This window comes from Carlito syrichta, unplaced genomic scaffold, assembly GCF_000164805.1.
Source record: "Carlito syrichta isolate Samal-C Ts95f unplaced genomic scaffold, Tarsius_syrichta-2.0.1 Scaffold309041, whole genome shotgun sequence".
NCBI classification, from domain to species: domain Eukaryota; kingdom Metazoa; phylum Chordata; class Mammalia; order Primates; family Tarsiidae; genus Carlito; species Carlito syrichta.
Genome location: NW_007253137.1, coordinates 1320985 through 1345879, shown reverse-complemented (window position 1 = coordinate 1345879; position 24895 = coordinate 1320985). Strand labels below are relative to the sequence as shown.

Below are 24895 nucleotides of genomic sequence, written 5' to 3'. Positions count from 1 at the left end.
CTCCTAACTACAACTCATCCTTCAGGTCTCAGCTAGGACCTCCTTGACAGGTTTACCACCCCTGTTCATTTTTTCCATAAATACTGTGCTTCTGTTTCTGTAGATCTTGTCACACTTAAAATTATTGTTTTCAATCAGCATGACTTGCTAGTCTGTCTACTCTCTGAGGGCAAGGATGTCATCTGCCTGGTTCCTACCAGAACTGAGTTTCTAGAACAGTGCTTGTCTAGCAGATAGTAGCTACTAGATTAAACACCATCAAACAAATTTATTGACCAAAAAGTGCATGGGAGTATGGCACATGGCAAAGATAACTACTATAAGAAACAAGTTAAAAGCAATTTAAGAGCGTAAAAGCCAGGATTCCTTTACAAAAATATTTTTAAACTTTAAACATACCTCTAAGAGAGTCTTAACTTCAAATATCCCTTTAACAGAAATGTGCTCACGTTCAAAGCTATTTTCGGTGGCCTCTTCTGCTGCCTGCCTTTGCCCACATTACTTCCCCTATCTAGAATCCTGCCCACCTACCTTCAACCCCATAGTCCCCTGGCTGGCTGGACTTCTTTAAGACTTTATAGAATTAGTAAGGTTTCCATAGGCAGAATAGATGGAGAAGAGCATAGCAGATTGAAGAAACATCAGGAGTGAAGGCAAGGAAGAGAGTGAATGCACAGCGAATACTAGGAACAGTGAATTCTCCATGGCTGGAGGTAAAATGCACCTCAGAATCTTCCTATGCTGGTGCTACTTATTAGGCTAAGTGATCAACTGACAGCTTTCAAACACAGTGCTTATGGCTCTTGCTAGAGACTACTGTAGCACAATATTGGCACTACAGTAGAAATAATTCCTAATACCCAGGCCTCAGGTGTACGTTGAATATTATTAGCTAGTTACCTGACTCAAAATGCAACAGCAGCAAGAACATAGCATAAGTTAAAGTGAGATGATTTCTAGAGTTGGGAGGTGTCAGAAAACCAAGAAAGAAAATTATCTAGCTTGTTTGATCTATTTTGCAATAAGCAAGTGCTCAAACTACAGAATAGTGAGTACTAAAAGAATAAAATGTGATCACTGATCCATGGGAGAAAAAAAATACACTGGTCTGGATTGGGAAGCCTAAGTTATTTCCTCTTTCCCAGCAATCCATGTGCTTCAGGGCCAACGAAACACTACCTTTGGACTGAGATCAAGTACAGCTCCTGATAGGGAACATTACCAAAGGAAGCCGCCTCTCTGACCCATGGCGGGACTGCTGGTCTTGCAAGGGGCAGCTAGCAGGGGTACTAGTCCTTTATAAGGCTGGTACACAGTTAGATAAAGGTCAGCTCCACTAGTCGACAGCAGTTACTTCACTGTAACCTTTCAGCATCTAGTCTCACCTGGAGAGCCAAGGGTCTGTCCCACCCTGCCCCAGAATATGCCCCCTGCATATTCTCCCAGCAGCCACACTGCAGCAACAGAGATGAGACTAGGCCCTCTGCAGTTGTGAGCCAGACCCCACAGAGGCAGCACCAGCCGACTGATAAGTGGAATGCAGCTGTCCTACATGGTATGACAAGGTCCTCGACAGCTTCGAGGCAGCGACACTGCTGCACTGGCAAGTGGCCATTGACGCCCAGTGACAAAAGCCATGCCAGAGCCTCCTTCCGTTCATTCAAACAATTTTGATTTATCCACACCAGTGACTTTCTGTTTTTTCATTTCTCTCATATACTGACACCAGTAGATTTTAATTACTTAATACTAATAGATGAAACAGGATTGTAGGAGCAAAAAAAAAAAAAATTGTAGTGGCATAAATTATAGTGAAACAAGATTATGAAGACAGAGAAGTTTGTTCACGTAGTCTGAATCTTAGTCCCTGAAAACCAAAACACCTAGGATTACCTCTGGGGTTAATGGTGACCTGAATCAGGGAACCAAAGAGTCTTTTCCAGGAAAACAGTTTAATTCCTAGGGATCCCAGGAACAATCTTACTTCCCACTCTCCAATCTTTTAGTACTACATGCCATCCAATCATTCTAATCAGAGCAAGCATGTCTAGATCAAATAGTGTAGTGCATATACATTAACTTTACCATAAATGCACGCGAGAAATATCACTTGGCTTTCCTTCTAAATCAAAGAATATTTGTCTCTGAGCTTCACTTCCCCCTGCATGGTGAAGACAATGATAGTCTTTTAAAAAAATTTTTTGGCCGGGCTCAGTGGCTCAGTCTGTAATCCCAGCACTTTGGGAGGTGGAGGCGAGTGGATTGCCTATGGGTTTGAGATCTGCCCAGGCAACTTGGCGAGACCTCATCTCTACAGTAAATCAAAAATTAGCCGGGTGTGATAGCACGCGCCTGTCGTTCCCACTACTTGGAAGGCTGAGGCGGATGGATCGCTGGAGCACAGCGGGTCTAGGCTGTGGTGGCCAGACGCGTGCCACCGCCCTCCAGTCTGGGCGACGGAGTGGGACTCCGACTCAAAAAAGAAAAAAAAATTTTTTTAGTTGATTCCCAGTTCAGGAGCTTCCAAGAGTCTCAAGAAACAACAAAGTCCAGAAAACCAAGGGAGGACCTTAGAGCTTCAGTCTGTCATGAATGAATGCCTGAGATGTTCATACAGTGGTTATTGCTCAAGCTGATATGGTCATTCAAAGGCAGACGGCTCCTTTTCCGAGATTTGCTGATTCTCAAGGTAGTGTTCAGTCTCCCCAGCAACTACATGCCATCCAAGAGACCATTTGCCATTTTTCCAGGCCCCATAGGACGGGATGCAGGGTGCTACCACCCTTGGGATCTGCTACCACAGTCACCTTAGATCTGACCAAATTTGCCTCATTAATACAAATGGCCTCAGAAAATTCCCTCCCCAGCTTACCCTCCCTCAGTGGACTTAGTTTCCCAAACAAGAGCCTGGATAGGCAATAGTATTCTAGGAGCCTGACAACTTGTGCTTTATTCCAGGAAATATAAATACTATTCCTAACCAGGCTCGGTGGCCCAGCCTGTAATCCCGCGCCTTGGGAGGCTGAGGTGAGTGGATTACCTGAACCCATGGGTTCGAGACCCACCTGGGCAACTTGGCAAGACCTCATCTCTACAATAAATTAAAAAATCAGCCGGGCATGGTAGCGCGTGCCTGTAGTTCCAGCTACTTGGAAGACTGAGTAGGATCCCAGCAGGTTGAGGCTGCAATGGCCAGGAGCGTGCCACTGCACTCCAGTCTGGGCGACAGAGTGAGACTCCAACTCAAAAAAAAATAAAAATAAATGCTATTTTTGTAAAATATTTTTTAATCTTTTTAAAAGAATAACTATACAGGTCAGGTACGGTGGCTCACACCTGTAATCCTAGCACATGGGAGGCCAAAGCAAGAGGACTTCTTGAGCCTAGGCGTTTGAGACCAGACTAAGCAAAATAATGAGACCTTGTCTCTACAAAAAATAATAAAATTAGCCGTGTGAAGTGGTGTATACCTGTAGTCCCAGCAAGACAGAAGGATCGCCTGAGCCTAGGAGTTCAAGGCTGCGGTGAGCTGTGATCATGCCACTGCACTCCAGCCTGGGCAACAGAGTGAAACCCTAACTCAAACAAAATGAAACAAAAAATAAAATAAACTATGCAGTGAAAATGAACCTACCAAAAGAGCATTGTACTGGAATGGTCTCCCTGGTTACTTTTTATATAGCTTATATGTCATTGTAATGCTGCTCATGAAGCTCTGAAAATATTTAACTTCTTTCCATTGAAATTTGAGGGATCTGCCAGGCATTGTTGTGCACACCTGTCATCCCAACACTTTGGGAGGCTGAGGCAGAAGGATTGCTTGAGCCCAGGTGTTGGCGTTTACAGTGAGCTATGATTGTGCCACTGCACTCCATCTTGGGTGACAGAACCACATCCTGTTTCAAAAATGAAAAGGAAAGAAATGAAATTTGAGAGATCTGGGTGGCTTCAGAGGAGACAGATGATTATAAAGTAATGTGACTCAACAAATATAAGAGAGTTGATACATAAAGATGAATGATAGAGACTTCAAAATAATCACCTTTATTTTAATAATTCTGTTATTGATTAAGATATTTTTGGAACTTTTTCTCAGCGTTCTTTTCAAGCCTAAATCACATTCCTCTCTCCCTCTCTCTCTTTCCCTTATTTTCCTCTTGTCTCCCTGGGATATTCATTACAGCTTATATTTTCTTATGCCTCTATTTCCTCTTCTCTAAATGTTTATTTTGGTTTGTATTTCACAATAGGGACTTTCATCAAGTATCTGGTGATCTCTGGTTGATTGCATAAGTGTTATATAAAGCAATACAAGGTTAAGTGGAAAATCTTATGAGTTCCAAGATTAGGTGGGTCTTACCATAGGCAATTGAATAGATCTAATATTGTGGGCCCCAAATATTAGATCTATAGGTCATTTCTACTGTTTCAGACGTTTACCCCAGAAAGGATCCTACCGACTTCTGCCTAGAGGATAATTTTGGTAGCCAGAAATCAATGGGCTCCGTAGGGTCAGGTTGAGAGCTAGGAGACTGGCTTGCTGTTCAGAAGGCAGAATTTTACTTAATATCCCTATTTTCATTATGGCATTGCCCCCTGCCTTTAGCTGTGCCTTGAGTCCCAAGGACAAGTTCTGTCTGATTCATCCTTTCCAAAGAGTGATCTTTCCATCTTTCGTTTTCTGGGATTGGAAAGGGGCAACAACCTGGTCTCCTGGCCTAGTGGAGAATATCTGGGGTTTAACTGTTCCATATATTGACTTCCAATCTGTCTTCCTGTTCATAGCACTGCCATAGAGTCCTGCTTTCGGAATTACTTAGTCTTTTCCAGGCTCCAGGGCAAGAACTAGCTTGCCCTGTATTGAGTACCCCTTCTGCGGGCACCATCATCTTTCTCCATTATCCTCTGTTAGTTACCACTCATCCACTCTCTCTTACAAAATTTTGTTGACATGTCTCATTTATTATCATTTCTGCTTTTCTAAAACTTCTTTTGTTGACGTTTTAATGGAATTTGGAAGGAAATAGAGATAAACCTGTGTGCCCAAGCTGTGTACCAACCCACCACTTTTAACAGCAAGTCTACAGCACATTCTTTTTTTTTTTTTTTTTTTTGAGTTCGAGTCTCACTCTGTCACCCAGACTGGAGTGCAGTGGCCGCTCCCAGCCACCGCAGCCTCAACCTGCTGGGCTCCAGCAATCCTTCTGCCTCAGCCTTCCAAGTAGCTGGAATTACAGGCATGCGCTACCACGCCCGGCTGATTTTTTTTTATTTATTGTAGAGATGAGGTCTCGCTGCCCAGGCGGGTCTCGAACCCGCAGGCTCAGGCAATCCACTCACCTCAGCCTCCCAAAGGCGCGGGATTACAGGCTGAGCCACCGAGCCTGGTTTCATTCTTTAGAATATATTAAATTTTGACAAATCTCTGTTCTTCAAGGATGATTTTAGTTTGGAGAAGCTGTCAAAAGCCTGAGAAACGATTGGTCAAACTCTCTTTCCTAGGTCTGAAGCCTCCAACACTCACCGTAAACTATTATTTTTCTCTATCTTGGGAAACAAATAAGCTAAATAAATTGTGACTCTTGTCCATTGTAATGCAACAAAATAATCTATAATCTGTAAGCAACTTTCCTTAAAAGATAAAATGCATACGTTGCATCAAATAGAACATGCAGCATGTACAAAATTTCTGGAGGACAAAAATCTCTGCCCCAAAATCATGTTTACTTGCTATTTTATTTTTATATAGATTGCTCATTAAACCTACCTCAAATGGAAAGATAGGATTATAACTGGATGTTCTAACTGCCCAGTATTTCTTCCCCAGGGGAGATAATTAAGGGGATCGAAAACACCTCTTCCCTTTACAATCATCACATGATAACATGCTATTAGTTTGACTCAGAGTGCAAGCAAATATTTGTTTATTTCACCCCAAGAAAGTGTAAGTACATAACTGTTCAAACATTTGAAAAGAAAACCTAATCGCATCAGCAAAAGTCTGAAACCAGCCTACGAACTAGATGTTCTTCAGCATTGAGTTGGGAAAAGTATAAAGTGAATCGAAGACTAATTCTTTTAATCAGATTTTGTCTTTCTGGGTCACTAAAATCTGTCTCATTATTTATAATTAAAGAACCAAAATTGGTCTGGGCATGGTGGCTCATGCCTCTAATTCCAGCATTTTGTGAGGCCAAGGTGAGAAGATTGCTGGAGCCCAGGAGTTTGAGACCAGCCTGCATATATAGTGCTAGCTCATCTCTACAAAAATTTTTTTAAAAAATTAGCTGGACATGGTGGCACATGTCTGTAGTCCTAACTACTTGGGAGGCTGAAGAGGGAGCATCACTTGAGCCCAGGAGATTGAGGCTGCAGTGAGCCATGATTGTACCACTGTACTTCAGTCTGGGTGATAGAATGAGACCCTGACGAGAGAGAGAGAGAGAGAGAGAAAGAGAGAGAGAGAGAGAACAGAACAGAAAAAGAAAAAAGAACCAAAATTAGACTTAACCTGAAAAATGAGATTATTCTTGATTTTTGGACAAGGTCCTCAAACTGTCATTTACAGCCAGTGCTGGTAATCTTTAAAGGCCATTCATGGAAAATAAGGGTAACAAGATGATGATATTTTGTGTGGCTCAGAATGTCTTCAAAGCCAGACCCAGAATCACAGTTCTTTTTGAGTTCTGGTAGCATTGTTTTTAAAAATGTGCACAGTCTCCTGAGATGATTATTTATTTGTTTATTTTTCTGAGTTGGAGTCCCACTCCATTGCCCAGGCTGGAGAGCAGTGGCACACTCAGGCCACTCCAGGGTCGACCTGCTGTGTTCCGGCGACCCTTCTGCCTCAGCCTTCCAAGTAGCTGGAACTACAGGCGCGCGCTGGAACTTCCAAGTAGCTGGAAATACAGGCGCTAATTTTCAAAATTTATTATACAGATGAGGGCTTGCCAATTTGCCCAGGCTGATCTCGAACCCGTGGGCTCAGACAGCCCACTCGCTTCGGCTTCCCAAAGTGCTGGGATTACAGGCTGAGCCACAGAGCCCGGCGCAGATGGTTATTTCTCAGGTAGCACTTAGTTGGATATATATGTTTGGGTGAGTTTGATTTTTAAAGTCCTATTGCTTTCTCATGACCTCTTGTGTTCTAACGTGGAAATAGATGGCAAAACATTGTGGAAAAAGAGTTTGGAAAGTTGTTCACATAGCCTTCTTTATAATGTAAAACATTGATTTATAGTAATAAAAAATTTGCAGAGCCGGGCTCGGTGGCTCAGCCTGTAATCCCGCACCTTTGGGAGGCTGAGGTGAGTGGATTGCCTGAGCCCGCGGGTTCAAGACCCGCCTGGGCAACTTGGCGAGACCTCATCTCTACAATAAGTCAAAATGAGCCGGGCGTAGTAGTGCGCGCCTGTAGTTCCAGCTACTTGGAAGGCTGAGGCAGAAGGATTGCCGGACCCCAGCAGGTCGAGGCTGCGGTGGCCGGGAGCGGATACTGCACTCCAGTCTGGGTGACAGAGTGAGACTCCAACTCAAAAAAAAAAAAAAATTTGCAATAGTAACAAAAAAGTCTGGAAAACTAGCTGAGCAACATGGTGTCATGCAGTCTACCCATTAAGACAACAGGCACATGTGTCTCATCCACTTTTTGGAAAAGTATATAAAATAATTTTAAATGAAAAAGATGAATACAAAATAATGAATGCACCCAAAACAATTTCATGGAAATGAATGTTAGTAAAATATCATAGTTCATTTTAAGTTGTATGAAATGTTTCATTGGTTTTATATATATATATATATATATATATATATATATATATATATAGTTGCTCAAGTTTATAAGAAAATAAAAGAAGGTTCCTGTTTTGGAAACAGTGCTACTTCCCAGTTCTTCTGGAGCCAGTTCTTTAAACAATGCAATTTCATCATTTTCCTGTGACTTATTGCTAAGGAGAACAGTGTTTTCTCTTCAAGCATAAATAAATCCCTTTTAAAGTCAATAGATTAATGAAAACATCCTGCTTTCCACACAGCTCAGAGGGTGAAGTCCCTAAACAACTGAGGGAAGAAGGAAGTTAAAACATGTTAAATACTGGAGCTGACTGAACCTGGTCTGTCTAGTGGGCTGACTTGCCAGTCAACATGAAGGCTCTCCTAATCCTGGGGCTTGTCCTTCTTTCTGTCACAGTCCAGGGCAAGAAATGGGAAAGGTGTGCGCTGGCCAGAGAACTAAAAGCAAAAGGAATGGATAACTACGCAGGAGTCAGCCTAGCGGATTGTAAGTCTTCTCTCTTTCATAATTCCAGAGTTAGCGAAGTATGGAACAGATACTAGAGGAGAAGGAATAAATAATTCAAAATGTGCTGTGAGAAAAAGTTACTTTGTAATTTAGTCTATATTTGTTCATGTAACCACTGTACTTTTCAGATGGAATTCAAACATTTCTCCTCAATAACTATTTTTTAATAAATGAATGAATGGCTGAAATCACTGAATAATCTTTCTCAGAAAATTTCTCAGAAAATCTTAATTTTTTTCTAATAAAAAGCATTTTTTATCAGATCTGCTATGAATTTACAAAATCCACTCAAGAGCTCTGTTGATTTTTCTATTCTAGGCTGAATAGTGCCTGAAGGTTGGAAGCAAGGGAAGGATAAAAGCAATGGAACAAACAACTATTTTAATATTTTTAACAATAGGTTATATTGTTATTAGTATTATAGGTTATATTAGTATTACAAAATGACTTGCATTACAAAAGGATTATCTTCCAGGCCCACGCTAAGGTATTTAAGTGTTTTATAAGTTAAATACATCTTTATACTCATAAAGTAAGTCAGTAAAATAGAATTAGCTAAAATGAACTGATTTGGATATATAGTATAAATCATTTGGTGTTGCTGTTTATTACTAAAATTAAGTTCTTTTCAGGGATGTGTTTGTCCAAATGGGAGAGTGATTATAACACACGAGCCACAAACTACAACCCTGGAGACAAAAGCACTGATTATGGGATATTTCAGATCAATAGCCACTACTGGTGTGAGGATGGCAAAACTCCAAAATCAGTGAATGCCTGTGGAATACCCTGCAGTGGTAAGACAAGATGTATCTGAGTGATGACACAGGACCTATCTGGCTATACTTTAAGGAGAGAGATTCAGTGCAAATTAAAAAGCTTTGAAGGGTTCATCAGGAACCTAGAAAAACTCCATCTTAACTCTAGAAAATCATTATTATTCTTCCTATAATTCCCTGAGTAAGAAATTAAAGATCTGGTATCATAAAAGGTTGGTGTTTTTATAACACAAAAGTTTCCAAAATGACCTATTAATTTATTATAAATGGCCTTAATCATGCTTTGTCTAAAACAATGCCATTCCTCCCACTTATTTTGGAGAGGTTTAGGGATAATTTGGTTGTTTAGTCCTTTTTCAATTGTTTTAATTTTTATTATGAAATTTTCTAAGTATTTAGAAATTAGAGACATTAGTATAATAAACAGCCATAAGTCCATCATGCACTTTCAACAGTTAGCATTTTGCCACAGTCATTTCATATATATGGTTTTTTCTGAGAGATTTTTAGGTGAATTAGAAACACGACATTTTATTTCTAAATTATTTAGCTTGCATCTCCAAAAACGCAATTCCTATGTAATTATCATTATCACAACTAACAAATTAACATATGAATTTATTTGTGGTGAAACAAATTTTTTTGAACTCATATGAAAATAGAAATAAGATGTGGAATCTTTAGTGCAAAAAATATTGCATAAATGTTGCAAACTTGCTATTGTTACATCTTTCAATTTTAAAATTCCCAATATAGAAGATTAATCTTAGAATATTCTTTTTTAATCCAGTTAATATAGTAATCAGTGGTCATTAAATAAAAATTAGAAAATACAAATTAAAAAAAATAGCATCCAGGCCGGGCTCAGTGGCTCAGCCTGTAATCCCAGCACTTGGGAGACTGAGGCTAGTGAATTGCCTGAGACCACGGGTTCGAGATCAGCCTGTGCAACTTGGTGAGACCTCATCTCTACAACAAATTTTTAAAAATTAGCCAGGCATGCACGTGCCTGCAGTTCCGGCTACTTGGAAGGCTGAGGGGGAAGGATTGCCAGACCCACCAGGTCGACACTGGGGTGGCCGTGAGCATGCCACTGCACTCCAGCCTGGGTGACAGAGTGAGACTCAGACTCAAAAAAATATATATAGCATCCATAATCTTACTACCCAGAGACTTACAACCATGGGCAAATTTTGGCATATTATTCTAAAATGTATATCAATCATGTGTATGAGTATGAATGTGAAGTTTTATCATGCACATATGTAACCATACACAAACATGTAAACAATGTGTTTTTGCAAAAATTAAATTGTATTATATGTACTGTTACAATTTGCTTGTCACATAAAATTATTCCCATGTCAACAAATACAAATCTGTATCATCATTTTTAAAAAATGACTGGAATTCCAATATATGAATATTCTATAATTTATTGATCCAACTTTTACTATTAAGCACTTAGGTTGTTTCCATTTTCCCTTTTATAAATTGCTATGAATAGCTTTGTGCATATATCTTTGGGTACATTTCTTATTTTTTTTTATTTTTATTTTTTTACAATAAATTTTCAATAGTAGAATTGCTGAGGAAAAAATTACTAGACTTTTTTTTACAGTGTCTAGTATAAAGAGGAACTTTTAACATATTAGTTAGTAATTCCAGAGCTTTCACTGACCCTGGTAAATGAGAAACAGAATGTTTTATTTCATGCTGAATAGGATAGAAATAAGAGAGTGTTTTCCCCCAACAGTTACACTTATATGGACTCTTGGGAAACAATGTATTAGTATTCTTTCCTCAGCCTAATAGAATAAAGCTGATTAAACCTAACATTACATTTTATTTCTATAAACGTTGTTTTCTTTCCTTACTACCTCTCTTTCAGCTTTGCTGCAAGATGACATCACTCAGGCCGTGACTTGTGCAAAGAGGGTTGTCAGAGATCCACAAGGCATTAAAGCATGGTGAGTTTAACGCATTAAAAGGAAAACCTGTCTTACTCTACTGTTGACATATGCCGTGAGAGAAGACTTTCAAAGACCAAAGAGGCTATCGTGAACTGAAAATTGTAGCTTTTGGCTTATGCTATACAGTGCACACGTATTACCTAGATCCTTGAAGAAACAATCTACTTTGAGTCAGAGTCTTACTCTTTTACTCCTCAATTGATTTTAGAGGATTTCTAGAGTTTTTATGATTCTTTACACTCTACTATTTCCTTGTCATACTTTGAAAATTTTTTAAGAATAGGTAAATGTGAACTGCAATTTGAAGTTGCTGTTGTGCAGTGTGCATTACTCAACTTTTTTGTTTAACATTCTACACTCTACTGAGGGCTTCAGGGAAGAGTGAAGTACTTTGTATACATACCTCCATTTAGTAAATAGCAAAACCTAGGCCTATCTGTAGCCTGTATTTTATCTATTGATAAAATATTGTGTTTCCCCGAAGGGTGTATATATTACAATGAAGATGTTTTAATCTTTTCACTGTTTCTTCTTTTTTCTATAGGGTGGGATGGAAACGTCATTGTCAAAACAAAGATCTCAGAAGCTACATTCGGGGTTGTGGAGTGTAACTGCGGAATGTTCCTTCTTCAGCTCATTTCTTTCTCACATTAAGGGAGTAGCAGTTAAGTGAGAGGTCACACTACAATTGTTTCCCCTTCAGACAAATAATATTTTTACAGAAGCAGGAGCAAATATTCACCAATGTGGTTATTATTTTATATTAAGCTTACAACACTTTTCATTTTGCAAATAGAACTGGTTGCTAGTGAAAATTTATCTAAAACCTTGATTATCAAATACATCTCTATTACATTCAGTTATCAAATAAATAACCCACACTTAATCCTGAATGATACAAGTACTCCCCAATATTAGACAAAAATATGACAAAAGAGTTATTTCTTAAATTGATCTTAGGCAAAATCCCAGCTGTGTAGGCATCTGATGTCTTCATCTGTTGATGTCATCTCCAAAACCAGTAATAATAATAACCACTCTTTGTTGGACAATATAAAATGTTTAAAAGAGCAGAATACCAAATGGCTAAACATGGAGACTGCCTGAATTATGAATTTTGTTTTTAAAAAGTGTGTATCTTACTAAATTGCTGTTCCTTAATTTTATTAGCTTCAAGACTCACGCATTAGGACTAAATCTGAGGTAGATAAGCTTGCAAGTATTGTAATAATTACTAATTAACCACAGTGTGGAACTATGTTTGTTGTAAAAAATGCAAACATTCTCATTAAAGGCTTTGCAATGCATACCTTCACTGTTTTTATTTCAACCCATCTAGAGTTTCTGAAGAAAAAAAAAGTATGTATTTGAAAAAAAAAGATTTGGCACGCTTAATGTTTCTTGTATCTTCACCTGCACCTAAATAGCTGGATATTGCTGGAGAAAAATCCACAAGCATGCTAGCAGGTCTCACTGCTCCCTCTCACTACTCCAAGTTAGGCTGGGTATTTCCTGCATCCTGAGTTTCTCCCTCTTTTGCTGGATCACCTCCATCATTCTACAGTCTTCCCTGGTAATCTCCCACTTTACAAAGAATAGTTCACTGACCCTACACAGTTCTCCAATTACAACTTCATTGTCTGCTCCCTTTAAAGCAAGACTCTGAGAAAAGATATCTGTACTCACCAACTCCACCTACTCACCTCTCATTGTCTTTTCAACGCTAACTTGGCTTCTATTCTCAGCTAAAACTGCTCCCCCAGAATTTCTCTATGACTGCGTGGTGCCAATTCTAGTGATCATCTCTGTTCATCTCAGCACTATTTCACAAAGTGAACCCCTTCACACTTGTAGTGACTTCTTCTCCCTTGGCTTCTCCTATTTACATCCTACCTCACCAATGTTCCTTTTCAGTCCTTCTTGCTGGCTTTCTGTGCTACTTAATTTCTGAACGTAGGAGTGCCTCACGACTCAATCCTATAACCATTTGGTAAGCTACCTATTCGTCTCTTCTTGCCAGAATATAAATTCCAAAAGGACAGAGTTTTTTCCACTTTTAAAAACACTGACATAATCTCAATATTTCAAAAAAATTTGCAAGTACTGTACAAAGTTATTTTATTTTTTCCTGAACTGTTTGAGAGTAAATTGCAAACATGGCCCTGAATGTTTCAGTGTATAATTCCTTCAAAGACATTCTTCTACATAACCTCAAAACAATTATCCAAATCAGGAAATTAACACTGATACATTACTACCACCTAATCATCAGATTCCACTCAATTTCATCAATTGTCCCAATAAATCTTTTATTTAACACAAGGCTCATTCAGAACCATGTGTTATATTTGGTTGTTGTGATTTTTTTTTTCAATCTCCTTCAATCTAGACAATTTCCTCAGTTGTTTTTTCCTTGACTTTTATGACATTGATACTTTTGAAGACCACAAACTAGTTATGTTATAGAATGTCCCTAAGGCTTTTCTGGTGTTCTCTTGATTCTGTTAGATTATGCATCTTTGGCAGGAATACCACTGAAGTGATGCTTTTCTCACTGCATCCTTTTAGGTTGCATGCAGTTTTGAATTGTTCATTACTGATGATGTTCACTTGGATCACTTGATTATTAAGATGGTAATTGGGAGCCATCTCCACTGAGAAGTATTTGGGAGGGCTACTTTGAGACTATTGCTCAAGTTTTCAATTTATTCATTTATTTATTATATCAGTAATAAAACTCATGGCTTCTATTTCATTCAAGTTATACTTAGGTAGAATGCATTATTTATTTTGATGTTCACATTGTCCCAATTTGGCCAGTGAACCCCTTGCAAGCTGGCTTCTGTGTCTTTATGACATGTCCCCATCATTGAGAGCTTTTTTATTTTCTGGCACAAGATAGTCTAATACTTACCTTGTTCTTCCCTTGCTTCCAGAAATGGAATTGTCATTTTTCCAAGGAGCCCTGATTTTTCAAAGTGAATAATGGTATTTAGAAAATAAAATCTGGGCACTAGGGTGTTGCTGTTCCCAGTCCCAATCAGCGGACAGAGCTAGAAGATAGATGTATTTATACCATTTAAAAAAAATCTGTTTATATTGAAAATGATGAGTTCACACCAGTATTTCCAATTCCAATCTCACACCGTAGAGTCTAGTTTTCTTTTTTTCCTTGTTTTAGCTTCTTTCTCTAACAGTGAGAAACCTGGCATCCATTGTATTTAATATTCTTCAAATGTGTCCTTATACATTTATGTATTTGATGGATTTGCCTGTCTCCCCATTGCCACATCCTGGATGCCCTCCTCTCAGGCTTTGAAACCCCTCAGTGGACTGCTCCGTCCCCCTATACCTGGACACCCTCCTTACCATGTAGCCTCTCTGACATATCATGTTGAGCCACTGTCTTGATAGAAAGGAGGACAGAATTTTTTTTTTCTTTTGGGGACAAAGTCTCATTCTGCTGCCCAGGCTGAAATGCAATGGTGTGATCATAGCTCACTGTAACCTCCAACTCCTGGGCTCAAGCGACCCTCTTGTCTCAATATCCCAAGGAATTGGGACTACAATCCCATTCCCGGCTAATTTTTTGTTATTTGTAGAGACAGGGTCTCACTGTCGCCCAGGCCAGTCTCAAACCCCTAGGCACAAATAAGCTTCCCGCCTTGGCCTCTCAAAGTGCTATGCTTACAGGTGTGAGCCACTGAGACTGGCTACAGAAATTTTTGACTCGTTTCTCTTCTGTATTCCAAACACCTAACGACAGTAACTGGAACATGGTACACATTCAGTAAATATCAGTTGACTGAATAAATCTCTTGCTGATAATTTAGTATACCACCCCCAAAACTGAACATTCTTAGATTTTTCTTACTTTTCAAGGCCGTGTTATTCCATTACAACGGCATCTGGGATTCAAGTCATGTCTCATCTATGTAAATATAGCCCATAGACCAGCCATGGGAGGGCAGCAGAGGGCCACTACACTGGTGTGGCCTTAGGCATCAAGATTTTTGGACCATTCTGATGTGAATCAACTCAGAGAGAATATGAGTTGATTCATATCAGAATACACTGAGATGCAGAAATAATAGGTAAAAGTAGGGGAGAGAGACTTGAAGAATGACAGCTGAGAAGCAGAGTGTCAGGATAGCCCAACAACACAAGCTGACTGAGGAAAACTGCTACAAATTAGCAAAGGTCGACTGGTATATTTATATCAGTTGTTTTTAATATAATTAAACTCCCAAATCAAATTTCTACTCTTATTCTGGGAACAGAATAAAAATCAGTAGCAATGTTTGATCATTTTCAAAAGCTTGGTTTCTGTGTCACTTGAAATGCAGAGTGATATCCATGATATCCACTGAGCTCTTCATGTGGCACTAATTATAACTATGTCGTGAGCACATTTTTTGCACTTTCACTTAGTGAAATAATTTTTAAAATAATTTCTAAAAAGTTGCTAAATGGAATTACTAAAAATTATAATCAGTGATGACTTTCTACTATTTTAGGTTAACATGAATACTTTTATATTTACCTCCATGCTTTTAAATATTAGGCTTATTTTGCTGCTTGTTTATTTTTCCATTTTAGGATGCTGACTTTCCACTATGGAAGTTAAGGATTAAATTCTATGTCCTCCTTTCCCATTCCCCACCACACATAGCAAAGTCCATCCTTCCAAATCTAATTATATATATAGTCTAATTAGATATGTGATATATATGTATATATACATATCATTTTGTGTCAGGGTCTCAGCCTCCCAAGTAGCTAGGACAACAGGCACACACCACCACATACAGCTAATTTTTTTTTATTTTTTGTAGAGACAAGATCTTGTTATGTTGCCCAGGCTGGTTTCCAACTCCTGAGCTCAAGCAATCAATTCTTCCATCTCAGCCTTCCAAATTGCTGGGATTACAGTCATGAGCCAAGATGCCTGCCTAATTATATTACTTTTTTGGTTAAACCAATACTCAGTATTTAGGTAGCCATAAATACAGTTGCTTTCTTTTCTTGTCACAAGAAACTATTAACTCTCACTAGAGTTAATAGCCACATGATTCTGAAATCTGCTTAGTTTTCTGTGTATCTGTCATTAGTTCAACTCCCAAACTCTAGTTTTAATATCTAAATCTCCTCTCCTGGATTGCTTGAGTCCAGGAGTTGGAGACCTGTCTGGGTAACATAGTGATACCTCAGCTTTACCAAATAAAAAATAATCATAAAATAAATAAAATTAGACAGGCGTGATGGCGCATCTCTGTAGTCCCAGCTACTCAGGAGGCTGAGGTGGAAGGATCCCCTGAGCCCAAGATGAAGCTGCAGGGAGCTGTGATCGTGCACTTGAACTCCATCCTGGGCAACATTGCGATCTCCAATCAATTTTCTCTGGAGTCTTCAAATGCAGCTGGAATTTTGTCGATCCCACCTTTCTGAAGCAGTATCTCCCAAAGACTTCTAATGGACTCTAACCCAGATGGTTGCTATATGCCTGTACACAGTTGTCATCCTGGACTCTTTCTTTCAGCATCATCTTGGAAGTCTAGTATTTTCTATAGTTGATACTTATTGTGTTTGCTGTAGTCCATAATGTCCTCCTTTTTGGCTTAGTCCTTAATTTTGGTGTATCACATCTCCAGATCTCCTTGGAGATCCTGAGAAAAGGATGAGTGATAGGTCCTTTTTTCTCTCTCTCTAAGATTTACCATGCCTGAAACTGTCTTTATTCTATGCACACACTTGGTTGATAGTTGACTGAGTACTGAAGACTAAACTGGAAATAATTTTTCTCCAGAACTTTTAAGATAGCACTTCACTGCCCCCTAGATTCCAGCTGCTATTCCGCAATCCGAAGCCACCCTGATTCAAGTCATTCTGGAAGTGTGTGGGATCTCTTTATCCTCGATGTTCTGAAAAATTCACAACAACATGCCTTGACGTGCATGTTTTCACGCTCGTATTGGGTGCTTGGTAGATCTTTCGGTGTGTAAACTCATATCTTCAAGTTCTGGAAAACTTTCTGAAATCTTTCCCCGATTACTTTTTTGCTTCCATCTTCTTTGTCCTCTTCGGAACTCGCCAGCAGGTCCTTCCAGGTGACGTTAGCGGTCAGGCGCGTGCGCAGTGTGAGCGGCGAGCGGCGTGCGCGGCGTACGCGCACGGGAGCCGGCTGCGTCTGCGCACGGCGTCGCCGTCGCCCCGCCTCTTGCTCCGCTCACCTGGTGCGCGGGGCTGAATGGCCTGCAGGGTCGCTGCCCGCCCGGGAGGAGTCGGCGGTTTCTCAGCGCCGCGGACCCGGGTAACTCGCCCTCCCTCGGCCAGAAACTCTCCGCCTGGGGCCGCGCGGGAGGAGCGGCGCCTCTGAGCGGAGCGGCGACCCCGCCGGCCCCGGTCTCTTTCCCTGGCGGCGGCGGCGGCTTCTTCGGTGGGACAATATGTTCAAGAGAATGGCCGAATTTGGGCCTGACTCCGGCGGGAGAGTGAAGGTCAGTGCCCGGCCCGCGCCGCCCTTCCGGGGTGGCTCTCCCGCCTCGGCTCCTCCCCGCTTGGTTTCCTTTCGCGCCTTCTCTCCTCGGGTTTGAACCGTGGTCTCGAGGCGGAGAGGGCGTCGGCCGTGAAGTGAAACATCAGTGTTGATTGGGCCCCAGCTTCGCCGCGTCACTGCCGCCCTCCCACCCCCGCCAAAAACAAACATAACCGTCGGTGGCCCGGGGAGACCTGGTCCCTGCCTGCAGAGGAGACGGGGCGGGGAAAGCTTGGCTTGGTGCGTAGGAGCTCCCAGCCCAGGTCATCGGTTGTGGTGTACCTATCTCAGAACTGAGCACGGATGTCGCAGACACGCCATCGGCTTGTGTTACCATCTTCAGCCATCCGAGTGCCGCTTTACCGTTTTGCCGTGTCCGATTCTAACCGTAATATTTATTGTAACACACTTAAGTCAGTTGTTTAAAGCTCCTTCCTAAATATTAATATTTTTGAAGGCGTGCCTTTAAATTTCCAGTTGCAGTGTGACTTTTCTAATACTGGTCAAAGTGAACACATAGGAAAATAAAATGAAAAATGTCTGCCCTTATTCTACCTCTCACACACTGTCTCCGATGTTTGTACTTACGCTCTCGGAAACACTGCAATAAGCGGCTTCATGAAGACATTACCATCAGGTGATGCCAGTCAAAATAGGCAGTTTTCATTCGTGTCTAATTTTAAGGGTTTGAGTCAGAGTCTCACTCTGTCGCCCAGGCTGCAGTGGCACGCTCACGGCCACTGCGTCCTCGACCTGCTGGGCTCAGGCGAGCCTTCCGCCTCAGCCGAGCCTTCCGCCTCAGCCTTTCCAAGTACCTGGAACTACAGATGCGTACCACCGCGCCAGGCTAATATTTTTTCTTTCTTTCTTTCTTTCTTTTTTTTTTTTGGAGAGACGAGGCCTATGCCAGGTTGCCCAGGCTGGTCTCGAACCCCTGGGCTCAGGCTCTCCTGTCGCCTACCCCTCCCAAAGTGCTGGGAATCCAGGCGTGAGCCACTGTGCCCGGCTAGGTTTTGAAGTAAAGGGCCTTTTGCTTTTCTTTTAACAAAACTCTCCAAGTGCTTCGTTTTTACATGGTGATTTAAAGTGGGAAATCTTGTCGTTTATCTGGTGTTCAGTAATTTGTGTTAATACGAAATTGGGATAAGTGTCTGAAATTGATCTGAGAGAAATCCATGTTATAACCAAAGTCTAGATTGTTAGACTGCCATTCCTTTAAGTGTTCTGAGCTCTCATTCCGTTTGTTTAGGCAATGGTACAATATTTATTGGTTTTTAAATTATTTTTCTTTTAGGGGGTTACTATCGTTAAACCAATCGTTTATGGTAATGTTGCTCGATATTTTGGAAAGAAAAGAGAAGAAGATGGGCACACCCATCAGTGGACAGTATATGTAAAGCCATATAGAAACGAGGTAGGTGCTTGTGTTTTTTATAACTGTTTTTGAAGCTACAATTTGTTTTGCTCGATGATAAGTTATAATATTTTTAATAGTAGTTTTCATAAAATTGGCTCATTGTAGAAATGTTGCCAATTTTTTTGAAAGAATAAAGTGAGACCTGTTATTTCATATAATTATTAATAGAAATCAAGTGTCCAAAAATGTTTTCTAGTTAAAATTAAGGTAACAAGAACTATCATACTATAAAATAGTACAAGTACATGCTCCTAACATCATATCTTAACATAGTATTTAAGCAGGTGTGTCGGGAATAGCAACTAATACTTAAAATGATAATGTGGTAATAAGACCATCAGAGAATGTGAAAAACAACTCTGCTGTATAATCTAATTGCTGGTAATTTTGTTATTTTGCTGAATCTTCAGTGCCTAGAACACATCAGTCCATAGTAGGTCTAACCCTTCAAAGTTCACACAAAAATGTACTTATGAATGTTCATAGCAGCATTATTTGCAGTAGCCAAAACAAACAATCCACATCTATCAACTGATGAATGGATAAATAAAATATGATATATCCATATGATTGAATATTATTAGGTAATAGAAAGAAAGTACTTGTGTGTGCTCCCACATGGATGAAACTTGGAAGCATTATGCTAAGGGAAAGAAGCCAAACATGGACAACCACGTCTTACGTGATTCCATTTATATGAAACATTTAGAATAAGCAAAATAGATTACTGGTTGCCAGTGGGTAGAGGAAAAGGGAATTGGAAGTGAGTGCTAATGGGTGTGGGATTTCTTTGTGTGATAAAAGTTTCTAAACTTTTGTTTTGCTTGTTTTTGATTGTGGTGCTTCTTTTTTTTTTGAGTTGGAGTCTCACTCTGTCACCCAGACTAGAGTGGAGTGCCACTCCCGGTCACCGCAGCCTCGACCTGCTGGGCTCTGGCGATCCTCCCGCCTCAACCTTCCAAGTAGCTGGAACTACAGGCCCGCGCTACCACACCCAGCTAATTTTTTTGATTTATTGTAGAGATGAGGTCTCACCAAGTTGCCCAGGCGGGTCTTGAACTCACGGGCTCAGGCAATCCACTCACCTCAGCCTCCCAAAGCGGGGGATTACAGGCTGAGCCACCGAGCCCAAATAAGAACATTCTTTTTGTTTGAGTTGGGGTCTCACTCTGTTGCTCAGGCTGGAGTGCAGTGGCACAATTATGGCCCACCCCAACCTCGACCCCCTGGGCTCAGGCAGTCCTTCTGCCTCAACCTCCTGAGTAGCTGGGACTGCAGGAGTATGCCACCATGCCTAACTAATTTTTATTTGTTGTAGAGACAAGGTCTCACTGTGTTTCCTAGGCTGGTCTCGAATTCCTGGGCTCAAGCAATCCTCTTGCCTCAGCCTCCCAAAGTCCTGAGATTATAGTCATGAGCCATCGTGCCTGACCTCTAGAAAAATATTCTTAAACCTCTTTACTCATTCTTTCCCACCCACTTTATATTCCTGTTGATCCTTAAGTCTTAAAGTGTCATTTTCTTTGGAACTACTTTTTTGGCTTCCAAATATTATTTAACTGTCTCTCCTCTATGGACTTGTACCTAGTGCCCTCATAGTACATTGAATGCTGATTTTATCAACTGTCCCCTACTCCACAGTGAGTGGAGGCCGTATTTTATTTACCATTGTATACTTAGCATCTGGTGCTGCAATATTGCTAGTCAGTCAAATATTTGTAGATGGGTATGGCATAGTGGCTCACGCCTGTAATCTCAGAACTGGGAGGCCCTGGATGGGTGGGAGGATTACTTGAGTCCAGGAGTTTGAGACCAGCCTGGACAACATAGCAATAACTCATCTTACCAAAAAAAAAAAAAAAAAAATTAGCCAGGCTTGGTGATGTGGACCTATAAAAGCAGGATTGCCTGAGCCCAGAAAGTCAAGGCTTCTGTGAGCCGTGACCATGCAACTGCACTGCAACCTGAGTAACAGCCTCTGACTCAGAAAAATTTCTTTTTTGTAAAAGAAATAAAGTATTTTCAAAAGAGTTCAGTGATGCTTTTGAAAATCTGCCTCAGAAAAATCCTCACAGTATAATAAATGGCAAAAGCAAAGTACTAAGATATCATTACAATATAATCTGTTTTTTTAAAAAAATAAGTATATGTAGATACAAGCACATAAATTCTGAAAGCAAATAAAAAAGTTAATAAGCATCACTATTGAGTGTGACTTACTCATTTTGCATTTTTTATTTTTCAATAGTGGATTATATCTTTAAAAAGCCACTTTCACCAGCAGAAACCCTTTTATGTGCTGAAACTAATGAGTATACTGTGCTTTAAAATGAGATGGTTTTATAGATTATAGTTATAGATTGCTTTATATTATTAGTTGTCCTTAGATTTATGTAATACAATTTTGCTCTTTGAAGTTGATTTAAGGTTTGCTTTAGCCTATATGGTTATTTCTTTGAAAATACCAGAAATGTACTACTGTTTTTATGTAAAAATCAAAATTGATTTAGAGTATTGTCTATAGAGATATATAAAAAAGGATTTGCAAAACAAGTTATTTAGGAACATATATATTCCTACATATTATGAATTGTAAAATAATTCAGCACAGGCTTCCCTGTTGTTTGTTTTTTAAAAAAACAAAATCACTTCCTAGGTATTATTCATGGGTTTTTTTTTTTAGAAAATTAGATTCCATAAATTTGAGAGGAAATGTGTTTTATAAAATTAGATGTATATATTTAATGTATTTCTTTTCTAGTTTTTGTATGTAGATTGTAAAGCTAATTCTTTATATTTTAGGATATGTCAGCATATGTGAAGAAAATCCAGTTTAAATTACATGAAAGCTATGGCAATCCTCTAAGAGGTATGATATAGTCTTTTGATTCACAGTATACAACGTTAAGAAGAGGAAACTAAGCCGGGCTCGGTGGCTCAGCCTGTAATCCCGTGCCTTGGGAGGCTGAGGTGAGTGGATAGCCTGAGCCCGCGGGTTTGAGACCTGCCTGGGCAACTTGGTGAGACCTCATCTCTACAGTAAATCAAAAAATTAGCCGGGTGTGGTAGTGCGCGCCTGTAGTTCCAGCTACTTGGAAGGCTGAGGCGGAAGGATCACCGGAGCCCAGGAGGTCGAGGCTGCGGTGGCCAGGAGCGTGCCACCGTACTCCAGTCTGGGTGACAGAGTGAGACTCCAACTCAAAAAAAAAAAGAAAAGGAAACTAAACCAGTAATTCACATTTTTTTTTTCCTCTTCAGTTGTTACAAAGCCTCCATATGAGATTACTGAAACAGGATGGGGTGAATTTGAAATAATCATCAAGATATTTTTTATTGACCCTAATGAAAGACCCGTGAGTAACATTCATCTTTGCAAATATAAAATAGTTTTTTTTTTTAGTAAATGTGAAAATATAATAATACTTAATATATAGCTAATGTTTATTCACATGTACTTTATGTAAGCCTATTGCATGGTATATTTTGCTATGTGTTAAGTTTTTTCATTTTTAAGTGAAGTGCCTTTCAAAACCTTTTTTTTAAGTATGAAAAGAAGGTATATAATATGAACAAATATTGGAAAGAAACTGGAAATCAGATGATTACTGCAGCCAAAAAAAATTTTTTTAATTCATTAGTATCATTTGGTTGTTAGCATTAAATAAGTTGAGCTGACCTGGCACGGTGGCTCACACCTATAATCCCAGCACTTGGGAGGCTGACATGAAAGAATCGCCTGAGCCCATGAATTTGAGACCAATCTGGGCAACTTGGTGAGACCTCATTTCTACAGTAAATAAAAAAATTAACGGGGTTTAGTGGCGCACGCCTGTAGTCCCAGCTACTTGGAAGGCTAAAGTGGAAGGATCGCCTAAGCCCAGAGCGTGCCACTACACTCCAGCCTGGGCAACAGAGTGAGACTCTGATTTTTTAAAAAAAAAAAAAGTTGAGTCTGTGTGCTGTCTGAAATGGGAACATACAGTTTTTTGTAGTTAACCCCTTAGCAACATTCCTTTTGCTCTTTTAAGCTGCCATCAGTACAAGCAGCTTTATTTTTATAAAATAATCTTTTTCATTAATCTTTTTTCCATAACCACTGACTTTTTCATCTTTTGATCTCCTCTTATCAGATTGTTGCTTGATAATATAAAAAATCTCTTCAGGTTTTCTCTGATCCTTCAGCAACTTTGTGAGGTTGGTCATATTCTCATTTTAGAGATGAGGGCACTGTCTCAGAGGTCAAGTCACATGCTTAGAAATTCTCAGTTATTTGTGACAGAGCTAGATTTTGAACCCAGATATTTTGCATTGAGACCTAACACTCTTTCTAGTATTTTTTTCTTTTGACTAAACCATTTAAGCCTTTTTTTTAATCTATAGGATCAAAACTTCATTATGACTCTCATTCCGCATGTGTGGGTGGGGTTTAATTCCAACTTCAGAGCTTTAACTTTCATCACCACTAGTTTGATCTTGTTAGAATCAGTTCATTCTTTCACCACCATTTACGCTTTAGTTATCAGATTATATTTTTTTAAACTGTATATGTGTTTTTAGAGGCATTGAATACCACCTGGTCCAGTCATTCAGTGAGCCAGTTTCTAACTGGCTGCATCAAAAACACCTGAGGTGTTTTTTAAAAATTCAAACTCCTAGGCCTCACCTTCTGGAGAGTCTGATTCAGCAGGCTTGGAGTGGGACCAGCACCCCAGGTGATTTTGATACACAGTGAGATTTGGGACCCATAGATGTAGCCATACTCCCTATGTAGGAATTTATTTAGGCAATCTCTCAGATGAGAATCTAGTTTGGGCTTGAATGTCTATACTGTGGAGGATTAATTTCTGTTATTAAGTGAAACATTATTTTCAGGTTTGGGGTAGTTTCGGTTTTAAGAAAACTCCTTGAACTTTTTACTGATAGCTGTTCATACATTAGTTTTCTCCTGAATAAACATCCATAGCTCATTTCATTATTTTTCATGTGATAGAGTTTTTAGACAACCATTCTTCTTGTCTTTCTGGAACACTCTCACAGACATTATATTTCGTTTGGCAAGAAATTATTAAATATCCATTATTTGCAAGATAGTGTTTAAGAATTGAGAAAGATAAAAGATGAGACACTGTTCCTGACCTTCATGAGGAATAGTCTATCAGGGAGAATAGAGCACAACATTCAGCAGGTGTTGAGTGAAAAAGAGAAGTCCATGATGTTACTAAAGTAGAGACTTTTTTTAACTTTGGGTGCGATTGCTCTGCTTTCATTTTTATTTTGAGAATATGCTTTCTTTCCTCTCTGTCTCCTCATCTGTCACCCCATCCCCACAACCTATATAGGATATAGGTTATATCCTATAACCTCATTGTGAGGCAGCTCTCAAAGTCACTATTGCACTTTTGTAGTGATTTACATGTTGAGTAGATTCCCATAGAGAACTACAGAGGGCTGAATTTTGTTCCTTAAAAATTATGATAATGTTCTTTTAGTATAAGGAAACTATTATACTTTTTCAGTAGTTGGCTCTTACAGAAAATAGTCATATGAAGTTTTTTGTTTTTTTGAGTCTCACTCTGTTGCCCAGGCTGGAGTGCAGTGGCTCACTCATGGTCACCGCAACCTTGACCTGCTGGGCTTAGGCAATCCTTTTGCCTCAACCTTTCAAGTAGCTGGAACTACAGGCATGCACCACCACACCTGGCTAATTTTTTTGTGTGATTTATTGTAGAGACAAGATCTCACCAAGTTGCCCAGACTGGTCTTGAACCCCTGGACTAAGGCAGTCCTCTCGCCTCAGCCTCCCAAAGTGCTGGGATTAAAGGCTGAGCCGGCCGGGCTTGGTGGCTCAACCTGTAATCCCGCGCCTTTGGGAGGCTGAGGTGAGTGGAT

General features: G+C 39.9%; 2 protein-coding genes across 3 annotated transcripts in view; both read left to right on the top strand.

Moving 5' to 3' along the window:
- The first annotated feature begins 8111 nt into the window (after nt 1-8111).
- Nucleotides 8112-12363, top strand: LYZ (lysozyme). The gene is made up of 4 exons (XM_008066628.1): nt 8112-8281; nt 8935-9099; nt 10973-11051; nt 11599-12363. The coding sequence occupies exons 1-4, from the start codon at nt 8146-8148 to the stop codon at nt 11663-11665; spliced, it is 447 nt and encodes a 148-aa protein (XP_008064819.1). The 5' UTR covers nt 8112-8145; the 3' UTR covers nt 11666-12363.
- A 4861-nt stretch (nt 12364-17224) lies between these two features.
- The window catches only part of YEATS4 (YEATS domain containing 4), a 23558-nt gene continuing 15887 nt past the window's right edge, over nt 17225-24895 (top strand). Inside the window, exons 1-4 of one of the 2 annotated variants that reach the window (XM_008066626.2) lie at nt 17225-17551; nt 18884-19003; nt 21809-21875; nt 22265-22359. In XM_008066626.2, the coding sequence (XP_008064817.1) occupies nt 17501-17551; nt 18884-19003; nt 21809-21875; nt 22265-22359 (333 nt within the window). In that variant the 5' untranslated portion in view covers nt 17225-17500. The remainder of the gene's footprint in view (nt 17552-18883; nt 19004-21808; nt 21876-22264; nt 22360-24895) is intronic. The other variant, XM_021716861.1, reaches the window with a different exon arrangement.